The sequence below is a fragment of the Aquarana catesbeiana genome, linkage group LG08 (assembly GCF_042186555.1).
Source record: "Aquarana catesbeiana isolate 2022-GZ linkage group LG08, ASM4218655v1, whole genome shotgun sequence".
Lineage (NCBI taxonomy): Eukaryota > Metazoa > Chordata > Amphibia > Anura > Ranidae > Aquarana > Aquarana catesbeiana.
This window is the reverse complement of record NC_133331.1, coordinates 302,741,932-302,758,286: the sequence shown is the minus strand read 5'-3', so window position 1 is coordinate 302,758,286 and position 16,355 is coordinate 302,741,932. Positions and strand designations below refer to the sequence as shown.

The 16,355-nt window shown below is 44.2% G+C and overlaps 1 protein-coding gene across 1 annotated transcript in view; it reads right to left on the bottom strand.

The window, feature by feature from the left end:
• Positions 1-3,839: 3,839 nt before the first annotated feature.
• Positions 3,840-16,355, bottom strand: part of LOC141105039 (uncharacterized) — a 90,200-nt gene continuing 77,684 nt past the window's right edge. The window contains 2 exon segments of the mRNA XM_073594834.1: positions 3,840-5,842; positions 5,844-7,180. Of these exon segments, the coding sequence (XP_073450935.1) occupies positions 5,554-5,842; positions 5,844-7,180 (1,626 nt within the window). The 3' untranslated portion in view covers positions 3,840-5,553.

The window sequence follows — 16,355 nt, the reverse complement described above, 5'->3', positions numbered from 1 at the left end:
CCTGGTCTGTTGCTCAGTGGTTCAAAGTCCTCTTTTCTGATGAGAGCAAATTTTGTATCTCATTTGGAAACCAAGGACCCAGAGTATGGAGGAAGAATGGAGAGGCACACACTGTAAGATGCTTGAAGTCCAGTGTGAAGTTTCCACAGTCTGTGTTAATTTGGGGAGCCATGTCATCTGCTGGTGTTTTTCCACTGTACTTCATTAAAGGGGTTGTAAAGGTAAAATTATTTTTTTTAAAAAATAACAAACATGTTATACTTACCTTCACTGTGCAGCTCCTTCTGCACAGAGTGGCCCCGAACCTGGTCTTCTGGGGTCCCTCGGCGGCTGTTTCAGCTCCTCCCCGCAAGCATTCACCACCTTAATGCGAGCTCCCTCGCATGGTGGTGAGTGCTTGCGGGCGCGCTCCCGTGATACAGTCGGCGGCTATAGCCGCTCGCTGTATCACTCGGCCCCGCCCCCCGGCGCGCCGCGTCATCGGATGTGATTGACAGCAGCGCGAGCCGATGGCTGCGCTGCTTTCAATCCATCCACTGCAGCCAATCAGCGACCAGGCTGAGCTGCAGTGGAGATGACGAGAACGAGCAGCGAAGATTCGAGGCGTCAGGTAAGTTAAACGGGGGGGGCTGGGGGCGGCGGTATTGTCAAAAGTTTTTTCACCTTAATGCATAGAATGCATTAAGGTGATAAAATTTTTACCTTTACAACCCCTTTAAGTCCAGGTTCAATGCAGCCGTCTACCAGGAGATTTTCGGGCACTTCATGCTTCCTTCCGCAAGCAAGCTCTATGGGGATGCTGACTTCATTTTCCAGCAGTACTTGGCACCTGCCCACACTGCCAAAAGCACCCCAAATCTGGTTCAATGACCGTGGGATTACTGTGCTTGATTGACCAGGAAACTAGCCTGACCTGAACCCCATAGAGAATCTACATGAGGCATTGCCAAGATAAAGATGAGAGACATGAGACCGAACAATGCAGAAGAGCTGAAGGTCACTATTGAAGCATCCTGGTCTTCCATAACATCTCAGCAGTGCCACAGGCTGATAGCTTCCATGCCACGCTGCATTGAGGCAGTAATTGCTGCAAAAGGGGCCCAAACCAAGTACTGAGTACCTATGCATGCTTATTCTTTTCAGAGGTCTGATATTGTTCTATGTCTAATCCTTGTTTTATTGATTGCATGCAATATTCTAATTTTTTGAGATTGTGGTTTTCATGAGCTGTAAGCCATAATCATCACAATTTTGACAAATCACGGCTTGAACTATCTTGCTTTGCATGTAATGAGTCTATCTCATATATTAGTTTCACCTTTTAAGTTGCATTAGTGAAATAAATGAACTTTTGCACGATATTCTAATTTTTCGAGTATCACCTGTATACTCTACATTTAGTGTAGACTAAATATTCAGTGTAGACTCTATATTCAGTCAGTGCAGGCAGTGTAGTATATATAACACAGTGTGTTGAAGTGGTAAGGGGAACCATGCGCCAAGATGTAAAAAAAATGGCACAGGGGTCCCTCCCAAAATCCATACTAGCACTTTCAGGCCTGGTATGGGTTTTAAGGGGAATCCTGCGCCAATTTTGTTTTTAAATGGCGTGGGGGTCCCCCCAAAATCCATACCGACCCTTATCCAAGCAAGCAGCCTGGCAGACCAGAAAAGGGGAGGTTGACGAGCAAGCGCCCCCCCCCACCTGAACTATACCAGGCCGTTTGCCCTCAACATGGAAAGGGTGCTTTGGGTTCCCCCCAAAGCACCTTGTCCCCATGTTGATGTTGATTGTCCTCAACAAGAGACAAACTGCTTACTGGTTGAACAGACAGTGGGGTTTACAGAAGGCAGTGACCCATCAGGCTGGGAGGATGGGAAATCGCTCCAGTGTGAAGCAGTGCAGTGGACCATGCAAAAGATGACAGCCACGGATAATGAAGCTTCTATGAAAATATCTGAGTGGATTGCAACAAGGGTGTCTGGAATTATGGATGAGCCGAACACCTCTCTGTTCAGTACACAGCAGAACATGCAAACAGGCAAAAAATTTGTTCGAACATGCGAACACCGTTAAAGTCTATGGGACACGAACATGAATAATAAAAAGTGCTAATTTTAAAGGCTTATATGCAATTTATTGTCATAAAAAGTGTTTAGGGACCCGGGTCCTGCCCCAAGTTTTAAAAACGTTTTTTCGGGAGCAGTAATTTTAATAATGATTAAAGTGAAACAATAAAAGTGAAATATTCCTTTAAATTTCGTATCTGGGGGGTGTCTATAGTATGCCTGTAAAGTGGCACATGTTTCCCTTGTTTAGAACAGTCCGAGAGCAAAATGACATTCCTAAAGGAGAAAAAATCATTTAAAAGTACTTGCGGCTATAATGAATTGTCGGTCCTGGCAATACACATAAAAGTTCATTGATAAAAACGGTATGGGATTCCCTCACAGTCCATTACCAGGCCCTGCATGTCTGGTATGGATATTAAAAATTAATTAAAAAAAAATGGTGTGGGGGTCCCCCTTAAAATCAAGGTCTGGTATGGATTTTAAGGGGAACCCCGCGCCCAAAAAAAAAAAAATATGGCGCGGGGATTGGGGACAAGGGCCTCATCCCCACAACCCTTGCCCGGTGGCTGTGGATGTCTGCGGGCGGGGGCCCTGTCGGAATCAGGAAGCGGGGAAGAAGAAGACCGAAAGAAGAAGCAGAGAACCGGAGGAAGAAGCTGAGAAAGAAGCAGGGGAAGAACAAGATGAAGGAAGAAGAAGAAAACCGTAGGAAGACCAGAAGAAGATGGAAGGAAGGAATTGTCAAAAACCGGCTATTGTCTTTTTTAACATTCTTGACACTTTTTTTGTGAAATGGTAGGGGTACTTGTACCCCATTACCAATTTACACTGGGGGGGCCAGGATCTGAGGGTCCCCTTGTTAAAGAGGGCTTCCAGATTCTAATAAGCCCGCCCGTAGACCCCCACAACCACCGGGCAAGGGTTGTCGGGATGAGGCCCTTGACCCATCTACATGGGGACATCCTCCCCATGTTGAAGGCATGTGGCCTGGTACGGTTCAGGAGGGGGGGCGCTCTCTCGTCCCCCCTCTTTTCCTGCGGCCTACCAGGTTGCGTGCTCGGATAAGTCTGGTATGGATTTTTGGGGAACCCCCACACCATTTTTTCATTTGATTTTGGCGCAGGGTTCCCCTTAAAATCCATACCAGACCTGAAGGGCCTGGTATGGAATTTGGGGAGACCCCAACACATTTTTTAAAAATTTTGGTTTGGGGTTCCCCTTAATATTCATACCAGACCCAAAGGGCCTGGTAATGGACTATGGGGGAATCCCATGCCGTTTTTATCAATGAAATTTTATGTGTATTGCCGGGACCGACAATTCATTATTGTAGTAGTAGTTTTAAATGACTATTTTCCCTTTAGAAATGTCATTTTACTCTCGGAGTGTTCTAAACATGGGAAACATGAGCTACTTTACAGGCATACTATAGACACCACCCAGGTACATTTAAAGGAATCACTTTTATTGTTTCACTTTATTAAAATCACTGCTCCCAAAAAAAATGGCCATTTTTAAAACTTTTTTGCAGTGATACATGTACCCTGGGGCAGGACCCAGGTCCCCAAAAACTTTTTATGACAATACCATGCACCACTTTTGATTTCACTCATAGACTTTTAAAGGGTGTTCCGCGGCTTTCGAATTTGCCGTGAACAGCCTAAATCGTTAGCTATTCGACGCACGGGCGAACAGCCAATGTTCGACCCGAACATAAAGCTCATCCCTATCAGGAACCATGAAACAGACTGAGACAGGAAAAGCAGTAAAAAAAAAAAATCACACCTTTAATGTAATAGAAAAAAATAGTACAGATCAGGACCATAATCAAAACATAAGCCAGGGTTCGGAAGCCAAAACCAGTAATCAGACGAGCCGGTAATCAGGAAGCCAGAGATCAGCGTAGTTGGAAGCCAAAGATCAGGAACCAGAAGGGACGTCAGCCGCGCAAAGTCTTTAACAGGAACTCAGCAGAGACACTCAGGATATGTTAAATAAGGTGAAGGCACAAAAGACATGAACAAGGCAGTTTAAATAGCCAGTAGGGGCTGGCTGTAGGCTGGACAGATGAGGCTGGTAATGGTAACCAGGTGAGCCACTGTGGAAACAATGAGTGGCTGGTAATTAACCGACAGCTGAGCAGCCTTGAGCATTGAGAAGAGAGATTCTAGAAGCCCAGCCCTGACAATGGGAAGGTCTGCCTGAGAAAGAATGGGTGGATGTACTGGCCCCTTTAATGACTGCAGATCCTCAACTGGCGAATTGTGATTTTGTCTCAGAGTCAGCATGGGACTATACTAGGGTTGCCACCTCATCCCTTTAAACCTGAACACAAATGAATTACACAGTTTCTGAGGCTAATTTAATGCAAATAAGGCACCAAATGAGATTAATTACCTCCTTCATCAGCCACAGAGCATGTGTCATTAATATGTTTTCCGTTTTAAAGGGATGAGGTGGCAACTCTAGATTATACATTGCGTAAGGCAGAAATACTAGCCAGGCTGGGAGTGACTGTTGCTTTGAGGGTGAGCTGAGTTCATGGCTGATGCTTTGACAGCACTAAGCCTGCTTGTGTGCAGCTGTATCATCTAATGCATGGGTCTCCAAACTTTTCAAACAAAGGGCCAGTTTTATTGTCCTACAGACTTTAGGGGGGCCAGATTGTGGCTGGTAAAGGCAGAAATTGTCCCAGGCCCAGCATCAGTGAGAATAAATATGGCCTCAGGGTTGGTGGTCAATAGCAGGAGTAGTACTGCCCCTATTAGTAGGAGGATCAGAATCCCATGATTAGTATTGGTGGAAGAAATAGTGCCCCATTGTTGGTGTCAGTGGGAGGAACAGTCCCCCAAGGGCTGGAGAAAGGCTTGCAAAGGGCCACATTTGTCCCTCAGGCCGCAGTTTGGAGCACCTATTCCAGGAGGTCAGGACTCTGTGCAGGCCAGTAAAGTTCCTCCACCCCAAACTTGCTCATCCGTGTCTTTATGGACCTTGCTTTGTGCATTGGTCAAAATCATTTGGTGCAGGGGGGATTATGGCGTTTGGTTGTTTTTCAGGGTGTGGGCTTGGCCCCTTAGTTCCAGTGAAGGAAACTCTTAAGACATCAGAATAGCAAGACATTTTGGACAATTTCATGCTCCCAACGTTGTGGGAACACCTTTGGGATGAATTAGAGTGGAGGCTGCGAGCCAGGCTTTCTCGTCCAACATCTGTGCCTGACCTCACAAATGCTCTTCTGGAAGAATGGTCAAACATTCCCATAGACACACTCCTAAACCTTGTGGACAGCCTTCCCAGAAGAGTTGAAGCTGTTATAACTGCAAAAAATGGGCCAACTCAATATTGAACAGACATCCACCAGCCTCTCTGACCAGCTGCTTAATAAACAAGTACCCGCCCTCTACTATTAACCCGCTCTTAAACCTGCACCAGGCTGACTCGTCTACAACAGAGCTCTTCATACTATGACCCTCCAGATGTTCAGGAACTACAATTCCCACCATGCCTAGTCATGTCTGTGAATGTCAGAGTATTACACTGCCTCATGGGACGTGTAGTTCTGCAACAGCTGGAGGGCCGAAGTTTGAAGATCCCTGATCTATAACATGAATAAGGAAGCTCACTCCTATGAATTCTCTGGTGTTGCAAAAGGTTTCCTTTCCTAGTGAAAGATTTCCCGCACTCTGAACATGAATAAGGATGTTCACCCGTATGAATTTTCTGATGTTCAACAAGATTATTTTTCCTAATCAAAGATTTCCTACACTGAACATGATTATGGACGCTCACCTGTGTGAATTCTCTGATGTTTAACAAGATGTCCTTTCCTAGTGAAAGATTTCCCGCACTCTGAACATGAATAAGGACGCTGACCTGTGTGAATTCTAAGATGTTGAACAAGGAATCCTTTCCTAGTGAAAGATTTCCCGCACTCTGAACATGAATAAGAACGCTCACCTGTGTGAATTCTAAGATGTGTAACAAGGGCTGCTTTTTGAGTGAAATATTTCCCACACTCTGAACAAGGGAAAGGATGCTCACCTGTGTGAATTCTCTGGTGTTTAACAAGGGTTCCTTTCTGAGTGAAAGATTTCCCACATTCTGAGCATGAATAAGGCCGCTCATTCAGGTGAATTCTTTGATGTTTAACAAGGTCTGCTTTGTTAGTGAAAGATTTCTCACACTCTGAACATGAATAGGGACGCTCGCCAGTGTGAATTCTCTGGTGCTGAATAAGTTTTCCTTTCCGAGTGAAAGATTTCCCGCACTCTGAACATGAATAAGGACGTTCACCTGTGTGAATTCTCTGGTGTTCAGCAAGTGCTCCTTTCCGAGTGAAAGATTTCCCGCACTCTGAACACGAATAAGAACATTTACCTGTGTGAATTCTCTGATGTGTAACAAGGGCTGCTTTGACAGTGAAAGATTTCCCGCACACTGAACATGAATAAGGACGCTCGCCTGTGTGAATTCTAAAATGTTTAACAAGGTCTGCTTTGCCAGTGAAAGATTTCCCACACTCTGAACACGAATAGGGAAGCTCACCCGTGTGATTTTTTTGATGTTGCAAAAGGTTACTTTTGCGAGTGAAACATTTCCCGCACTCTGAACATGAGAAGGGACGTTCACCCGTGTGGGTTCTCTGGTGCGTAAGAAGTTTTCCTTTCTGAGTGAAAGATTTCCTGCACTCTGAACAAGGGAAAGGGCATTCACCTGTGTGAATTCTCTGGTGTTCAGCAAGTGCTCCTTTCCGAGTGAAAGATTTCCCGCACTCTGAACAAGGGAAAGGACGTTCACCTGTGTGAATTCTCTGGTGTTCAGCAAATGATCCTTTCCGAGTGAAAGATTTCCCGCACTCTAAACATGAATAAGGACATTCACCTGTGTGAATTCTCTGATGTGTAATAAGGGCTGCTTTGGCAGTGAAAGATTTCCCGCACTCTGAACATGAATAAGGACGCTCACCTGTGTGAATTCTAAAATGTTTAACAAGGTTTCCTTTTTCAGGGAAAGATTTCCCGCACTCGGAACATGAATAGGGATGGTCTCCTGTGTGAATTTTCTGGTGTGCAACAAAGTTTTGTTTATGTTTGAAACATTTCCCGCACTTTGAACAAGGGAAAGGACGCTCACTTGTGTGAATTCTCTGGTGCTGAATTAATTTTCCTTTCCGAGTGAAAGATTTCCCGCATTCTGAACAAGGGAAAGGACGCTCACCCGTGTGAATTCTCTGGTGCTGAATAAGATTTCCTTTCTTAGTGAAAGATTTCCCGCACTCTGAACATGAGAATAGATTGTCACCTCGGTGATCTCCTTCATGGGGTGAGGAAGATTCCTCTGGATTAGAAGGATCTGTTGATCGATCTGCAGTGTGAGATCTTACATGGATATTTACAATCATAGTATGTGATTGATGAGAAGATTCCCCCTGATCAGAGGGATCCATTGATGTCTCCGGACAGGAATGTCTGTGATGTATATTTTGTGTATTTGGATTTCCTTCTGGAGGATCCTGTGTGATGACATTATCTTCTGACTTACAATCAGCAGATAATAGAAGATGTCTCTCCGAGGAATTCCTGACATCACATCCACCTGTTGGAAAGAAATAAAAAAATATAACAAATATCAGTAGATGACAAATAACTGGAGTTTTAGCTCCTCCTCCCCGTCGGTGGAATAAGTGGAAATGCCGATCTCACAGCTGGGCTCCTGTTCTCCCTCCAAAATCAATCAGAAAAGTCTTCGCACCGAGTCCATATATGATCTGCAAATTCTATAATAACAAATAGCTATGACTGAGGCTTCATTATCCAAAACGCGTTAGTGGATTGTTACTACATCGGATTGGCTGGATTTTATATGAAGAGTTTGCAGATCATATATGGACTCCAAGCTGAGTCAGAAAGAAAAAAAGGTCACGTTGGTCTAACAGTCAACACTTTCACAGAGCTCTGGCATGGAACTGGGCACAACTGTAACATCAAAATATGAAAAAAAAACCTTCCTCCAAGATTTACAATGCTGGTATCCTAGGGTGGCTCCATCCCTCCTCCATCAGTGTGGAGACAAACTAAGCTGTTAGTGCAATGGTTTATTAAAGGGTTAGATCACCTCTACAGAAGAACTATAAAGCTGAACTAACACCAGATCCCCTCCCTAACCTCCTGGACCCCGCTTTACATGTGATGGCTCTGACCAATCAGAATCCATCTGGTCCATCCTGGCAGCTCAGTATGGAGAAGACAGAGCAGTGGGGTATTTCATATCCCCTGACCATTGGAGTGGTGAGAGAGCCCTGATAGTAGAGGATGGCTGATGGTAAGTACAGTGAGGACCGGGAGTGGGGGTGTAAAGGGGGTCCGGTGTTATGTCACCTTTACAGTTTTTCTGTATTAGGCAAACTAACCCTTTAATGTGACTTTAGGGGTCTGTTTGACCAGTGATGTCTCATCTGCCTTCCATTGAAGGTAATGAAGTACATATTGCACTCCATTCGCTTTTCCCCTCAACCACAGCAACCCGGGAAAGTGACAGCCGGACCCAGAAGTGATGTCATCCACATACAGTGTATCTGGAAAGTATTCACAGAGTTTCACTTTTTCCACATTTTGTTGTTATGTTACAGCCTTATTTCAAAATGGATTAAATAAATTATTTTCCTCAAAATTCTACAAATAATCCCCCATAAAGACAACATAAAAGAAATTTTTTGAAATCTTTGCAGATTTATTAAAAAGTTTCTCCCATTCTTCTTTGCAGGACCTCTCAAGCTCCATCAGGTTGGATGGGGAGTGTCGGTGCACAGCCATTTTCAGATCTCTCCAGAGGTGTTCAATTGGGTTTAAGTCTGAGCTCTGGCTGGGCCACTCAAGGACATTCACAGAGTTGTCTCATAGCCACTCCTTTGTAAACTTGGCTGTGTGCTTAGGGTCGTTGTCCTGTTGGAAGATGAACCTTCATCCCAATCTGAGATCCAGAGCATTCTGGACCTGGTTTTCATCAAGGATGTCTCTGTGCATTGCTGCATTCATCTTTCCCTCGATCCTGACTAGTCTCCCGGTTCCTGCCGCTACAAAACATCCCCACAGCATGATGCTGCCACCACCATGCTTGACTGTAGGGATGGCATTGGCCAGGTGATGAGCGGTGCCTGACTTCCTCCAGACATGACGCTTGCCATTTCGGCCAAAGAGTTCCATCTTCGTTTCATCAGACTATTTCGTTTCTCATGATCAGACTCCTTCAGGTGCCTTTTGGCAAAAACCATGGGGGCTGTCATGTGCCGTTTACTGAGGAGTGGCTTCCGTCTGGCCACTCTACCATACAGGCCTGATTGGTGGAGTGCTGCAGAGATGGTTGTTCCTCTGGAAGGTTCTCCTCTCTCCACAGAGAAACGCTGGAGCTCTGTTAGAGTGCCCATCGGGTTCTTGGTCGCCTCCCTGACTAAGGCCCTTCTCCCCCATTCGCTCAGTTTGGTGGCTCGCACTAGGAAGAGTTCCGGTGGTTCCAAATTTTTTCCATTTACAGATGATGGAGGCCACTGTGCTCATTGGGACCTTCAGTGCTGCAGAAATTTTTCTGTACCTTTCCCCACGTCTGTGCTGTGATAAAATCCTGTCTCGGAGGTCTACAGACAATTCCTTGGACTTCATGGCTTGGTTTGTGCTCTGACATGCAATGTTACTGTGGGACCTTATATAGACAGGTGTGTGCCTTTCCAAATCATGATTTCAAACAAACTTCTTTCACGTTGTCATCTTGAGGAATATAATGAATTTAAATCAATTTTGGAATAAGGCTGTGACATAACAAAATGTGAAAAAAGTGAAGGGCTGTGAATACTTTCCAGATGCACTGTAGCTTCCAGGTTCTTATTAGGGAAGGGAGATCAGTGAATTAACATTCAATCAATCCCCTCTATGTGGCAACACCCACCATGGAGGTCCTGGACCCACAAGTGGGGTGAAACATGGCAGGGGTGCAAGTGGAGAGGTGGTGTGAAAGTTATACAGCCACCTCATCACTTCCTCCTGACAGCCAACAGTTGGATTGTCAGTGCTTAAAACCATCTGCTGCTGCTGATGTAAATCATATATTAGTGGCAAAGAAAGGGTTAAAGGAGGCGGTACTCTGTATATATACACCTAAATACACTGGTGTACCAGTAACTGTGACAACTCTGTATAAACTATTCATAGATATTAAATATTGTAATGCTCCGCACTCCAAGAAATTGAATACATAGAAAAGGTGGTAGGGAGATTGCACTTCAATTTTACCAGGATATAAGGTAATGAATCTGATAAAAAAATATGCAATCATGTGAAGCGTACAGTACAAAAAGCATGTGTTCAGTGAAAAATGACATACGCAGATCAATACTCCAGTGCACCACCAATGAGGTCATACACGCTTGCAGGCAGTGGTTTCACTAGGGGGGGCCAGAGGGGGCCATGGCCCCCCCAACATTGTACTGTGCCCCCCATGTGCCCCCCTAATTAAAATAAACGGACACTGGGACCAGTCTGGAATGCTCTGGCTCCTCCTCCACCTGACTCCATTCCTGGCCACTGGTTGCTAGAGCCACCAGGCGTCTAACAACCAGTGATGTCAGAGCTGGCATTAGTAGTTCTCTCTCCCCTCCCTCCTCTCTCGCACGCGATGGGTGAGGAGACACAGGCAATCAGCTCCTTCTCCCCTCCCTCCTCTCTCGTACAGGATGGGAGAGGAGACACATCCGATCTACTCCTTCTCTCTCCCCTGCCCCCCTCCCCCCGCCGCTGCCGCTCTCATCCTGTGTGTGTACTACGGGAAGTGTGAGCTTGATAGCTTTACACTTGACTTCCTGCGGTACACACACGATGAGAGTGGCGGTGGGGGGAGGGGGGAGCAGGAGAGAGAGAAGGAGCAGATCAGATGTGTCTTCTCTCCCATCCCGTACGAGAGAGGAGGGAGGGGAGAAGGAGCTGATCACCTGTGTCTCCTCACCCATCGCGTGCGAGAGAGGAGGGAGGGGAAGAGAACTACCAGGTGTTTTATCGAGGAATGGAGGTACTAGTGGGCACTGACAGGAGGTGCTAATGGGCTCTGACAGGAGGCGCTAATGGGCACTGACAGGAGGCGCTAATGGGCACTGACAGGAGGTGCTAATGGGCACTGACAGGAGGCGCTAATGGGCACTGACAGGAGGCACTAATATGCACTGACAGGAGGCACTAATGGGCATTGATAGGTGGCACTGATGGGCATTGAGCACTGATAGGCAGCATTGATGGCCACTGATAGGTGGCATTGATGAGCACTGATAGGCTGCATTGATGGGCACTGATATGCAGCACTGATAAGCAGCACTAATGGCCATTGAGCACTGATAGGTAGCATTGATGGGCACTGATAGGCTGCAATGATGAGCAATTACAGGCGGCACTGATGGGCATTAAGCACTGATAGGCTGCATTGATGAGGAGGCACTGATAGGTGGCATTATTGAGCAATGATCGGTGGCGCTGATATGTGGCATCGAAGAGCACCAATAGGCAGCACTCACTGGTGGGCACTGATAGGTGGCACTGATGAGCACTGATGGCCACTGATAGGCGGCATTGATAAGCTGCACTGGTAGGGGGCATTGATGAGCATGTATGTTAGCCCAACATTGAAAGAACAATTACACCCTTTGAATCTAAGTGGCCGCCTGCAGCTGTAATGTTCAGCTAACATCTCTCTTTCTAACAAGAAAGAGTGCATTCTATTATATATATAAATTGTGTTTTGTAGTTTGCCCCTCTACTTTTGTCCCTGTCCCCCCATGTGCCCCCCTAAATATGAAAGCTGGAGACGCCACTGCTTACAGGTACTGAAAGTGTCCAAAGGATGGAGATGGCCAGCTTGGCACAGATCACATGGAAAAGATGGGAACCACCACACTCACTTTGCAAGGCCTTGCACACTGTGGTTCTAAGCTTAGCCCCTAGGAGGGTTCTGGTCTGCAGTGGCCCAAACATAGGAGCCCAGCCAGGTGCCAAGCTTCCCTTACCTACAGAACCTCTGTCACCCGTCACCACCAATCTCTCTGCCCGGAACTGGAGAATTGTACATTCTGTTCCCTAGTTCTCCCCAATAAACTGTAAAGTCCCTTCTATTCCAATGTAACACAGACGCTCACTCTTAAACAATAGGTTCGTTGGGGATACTTGAGGACTGAGGTTGAGAACCATACATACAACATACAGGGATATACAATGTAATACTGACATAAAATCACACACATAGGTTGGACTTGTGTCGTTTTTCAACCTCGCCTACTATGTAACTTTGTAATCACTGCTTTAGTGAATAAAGTTATATTTACCGTTCTGTCCAGGTTCCATAGAAGTACATTTGAGCGATATACAGAATCACAATTGCATTTCCACTCTCTCTCCCTCTCTCTCTCTAATAACAATGTACCAGATTTGGCTGTGCAAACTTGTTTATAACTTTTTATAGCTTAGTTGCATCCCAGTAAATAGCATCAAAAGTCCAGTCCTTGGAACCAGTGCTGGGGCAAGGTCTTCCAGTGCCCAGGACAAAGATGCCAAACTGCACCCACTCCTCATTCATGATGTGCAAGTTTGGGGGGATCCTACACCGATCAGTCACTCCCTTGTCTAAATCATTGTCGCTATCACTACTCCTATCAGCCTTGTAACAGAAGGAAGGTGCCCCCATCCCTACAGTAAACCATTGCACCCAGGGCAGCCACACCTCCTGCCCACCCCTTGTCCCAGTCCTGCTTGGAACCCATCCAGGGGTCCCACTAAGGGGAAACTCCACCACAAAGTTCAGTTCAGCTCCTTACAGCGTCCTCACTGATCACCTCCCATACAGGAACAGACCACAAGGTCCGATCCGGTTCAGAATCAGGAAGGGACACATGCAGGGGAAGGAACATCACAGCACTAAGTGTTTTTTGTGAAAAATCTACTCAAGCGCTGTAGTGAAAAACAATGAATCAGTAAATAAATCAATAAATATAAAGTGCAAAATCTTTGGAAGATAACCAAATAATAAAAGCAGCAAACTCAATAAGTGTTCAGACACCTAAAAATACCATATACAAATAATTAAAAGTTGTGCTGATATAACCCTTCCAAAAGGGAGGCAATAAAATAAATAATGTGTGCTCAGATAATTAAAACCATATAACTGTGAAATTATCAAAAACAAAAGATCACATTGTGAATAATCAAAAAAACGTGCTAGGATAAATTGTCCCAATAAAGTGAAAAAAATTTTTCCACCACTCTGTGTAGTGTGGCTTAGTTTCCCTATTAATAGTTTATTGCGCAATGATGTTTTTTTATTCTTTTTGTATTACATATACTGGGGACATCTGAGAAATATCTGGTGGAAATAACATATCATTCAGCAGTATGTGGATCCTTTATGAATAGATTAAACTTTTGGTGGAAACATCTCATCATACAGCGGAATTTGGATAAATTACATGTTTTGAATGTTTTTAGTATCAAAGGGATTGTCCGGAGTAATGATGGTATATTCAATTAAGATCGTTCATCTATCTGCACAGTAGGATTTTGTGCATATTTCACTGCATTTTTCACTTTATTGGGACAATTTATCCTTGCACGTTTTTTTGATTATTCACAATGTGATCTTTTGTTTTTGATAATTTCACAGTTATATGGTTTTAATTATCTGAACACACATTATTTATTTTATTGCCTCCCTTTTGGAAGGTTAATATCAGCGCAACTTTTAATTATTTGTATACAGCACCAAGTGGTAACTCTTACCACACCACACATTAACCCTTTAGTAGGAAAACACATATTTAACCCTATAGGATGATATGAAGATCTGATAATTATCTAACTTTTTTTTTACACTACAATCCTGATACTTAGAAGTAAAATGAGACTTTGACCTGTTTTTTCCACAGTGTCTGTTACCTACCTGTGTCAAAAGGTAGAGAAATGTCCTCCTGTTCACTTTTCATAATCATCCCAACCTCCTCCGTGAATGGCTGATCACCCCCCACATACGTCTCTACTTCTTCTTTAACCTCAGCTTTTATATTAATCCATTCTTCACCCTGCACCAAAAATAATAGAAAACATCTATTAAAGTCAACTCAAGGCAGACATAAAGGACACAAATGACACGTCATTCAGTATGCACCCTCCATTGGAAGAACACAAGGATGAAGAGGACCCGCGATGTGTCTGGGGTTAAGACCCACAGAGGAAAAGAATGTATTGCTAAAAAATAAAAATGGGGAGAAAAATGTGGGGCGCTCAAAGTAGCTAAAAACAGGGATGGGGTGTGGGTAACAAAGGCTACACTTCAGATGTCAAAGTAAAACAAGAGACTACACAGAACAATGTCATCTCATGGCTTAGAACATATATTTAGGTCTAGATGCCCAGCCCCATCTACCTCATGATGGTGAGGGATGGTGTGATCCTCCTGTATGGAATCCCAGGAACACAGAGGACCCCAAAGATGAAAGAACAATATATAAATAGAGCAAGAGATTTAATAAAAAAACATCATCTCGTAGCTTAGAATACTTTTATGTTGTAATTGCTCAGTCCCATCTACCTGATGATGGTGAGGGATGGTGTGATCTTCCTGTGTGGAATCCGGGGAATACAGAGGATGACCCTCTACCATAGACTGCTGATCCCAGGACTTCTCTTCTTTTTCTACTTTAACCTCAGCTTTGATGTCTTTCAGTTGTTCAACCTAAACCCCAAATATGATAAATCAGATTTAAAAAAGTAAACAAGAGATGAAATAAAAGAATGTTATTTTGAAGCGTAGAATTCTACGACGTATTTGAGTTCTAATTGCTCAGTCCCACCTACCTGATGATGGTGAGGGATGGTGTGACCTTCCCGTGTGGAATCCCGGGAATACAGAGAATGGGCATATCTATCTGGTGGGTTCCCATTACTGGATCCATCTGTAGGAAACACATACACTGACTGAATACATTGTTTCTATGTGTTTATCAGATGATGGGGGATCTAGGTGGACCCTCCATACTGCTCTCTCCTTTACAATAAAGTCTCCTCTTACCCGGTAATAGGAGGGGCGGCTGATTCTCCATCATGACATCCTTGTAGCGATTCTTGTGTCCTTCTAAATAATTTAATATTATTACTTTCTCTGCTACCAGTTCCAATAATGTTTTCTTTTTACTTCCTCACAACTCGCCCCTCACCCAGGATGTCCTGTTTAGACCCCTACATCACTTCCTGTTCCTTAATTACATCACTTCCTATGCATCTATCACGTCCTGTTTGCACCTGACATCACTTCCTCTCCAGCTGTGTTTTCACTTCCTGTGTCTGTACAATCACACTCTGTCACTGTGTTCCACTCGATATAATAGGAAAAGATCTCCATCTCTATATTTATTATGTCTCCGTTTTACAGTCCAGCAACTCCAGATGCATAGTTGGATAAATAGCTTAATATTCAGAATGTATCTGGTTTATAAACCAGAGGCTCTGGATGGACAGTTGGATAAATGGCTCTATATTTAGGTTGTTTCTGGTCTATAAACCAGAGGCTCTGGATGGTCAGTTGGATAAATGGCTCTATATTTAGGATTTATCCGGTCTATAAACCAGAGGCTCTGGAAGGACAGTTGGATAAATGGCTCTATATTTAGGTTGTATCTGGTCTTTAAACCAGAGGCTCTGGATGGACATATTTTCTGGTCTATAACCCTCTTCATGCCTAAGCCTTTTCTGACATCTGTTGCTTACAAGTTATAATCTGTACTTTTTGCTAGAAAATGACTTATAAACCCCATATATATATATATGTGTATATATATACACATACAGCAGAGACCCTAGAGAAGGGATGTTGATGTTCAAGCCAAACATAAGACTATATATATATATATATATATATATATATATATATATATATATATATATACTCTGCATTTAGTGTAGACTATATATTCAGTGTAGACTCTATATTCAGTCAGTGCAGGCGGTGTAGTATATTTAACACAGTGTATTGAAGTGGTTAAGGGGAACCACGCACCAATTTTTTTTTTTAAATGGTGTGGAGGTCCCCCCAAAATCCATACCAGGTCCTTCTGGTCTGGTATGTATTTTAAGGGTAACCCTGTCCCAAAATGTAAATAAAAAATGATGTGGAGGTCCCACCAAAATCCATACCAGACCCTTATCCGAGCAAGCAGCCTGGCAGCCCAGGAAAGGGGGGTTGATGAGCGAGCGCCCCCTTCTGAA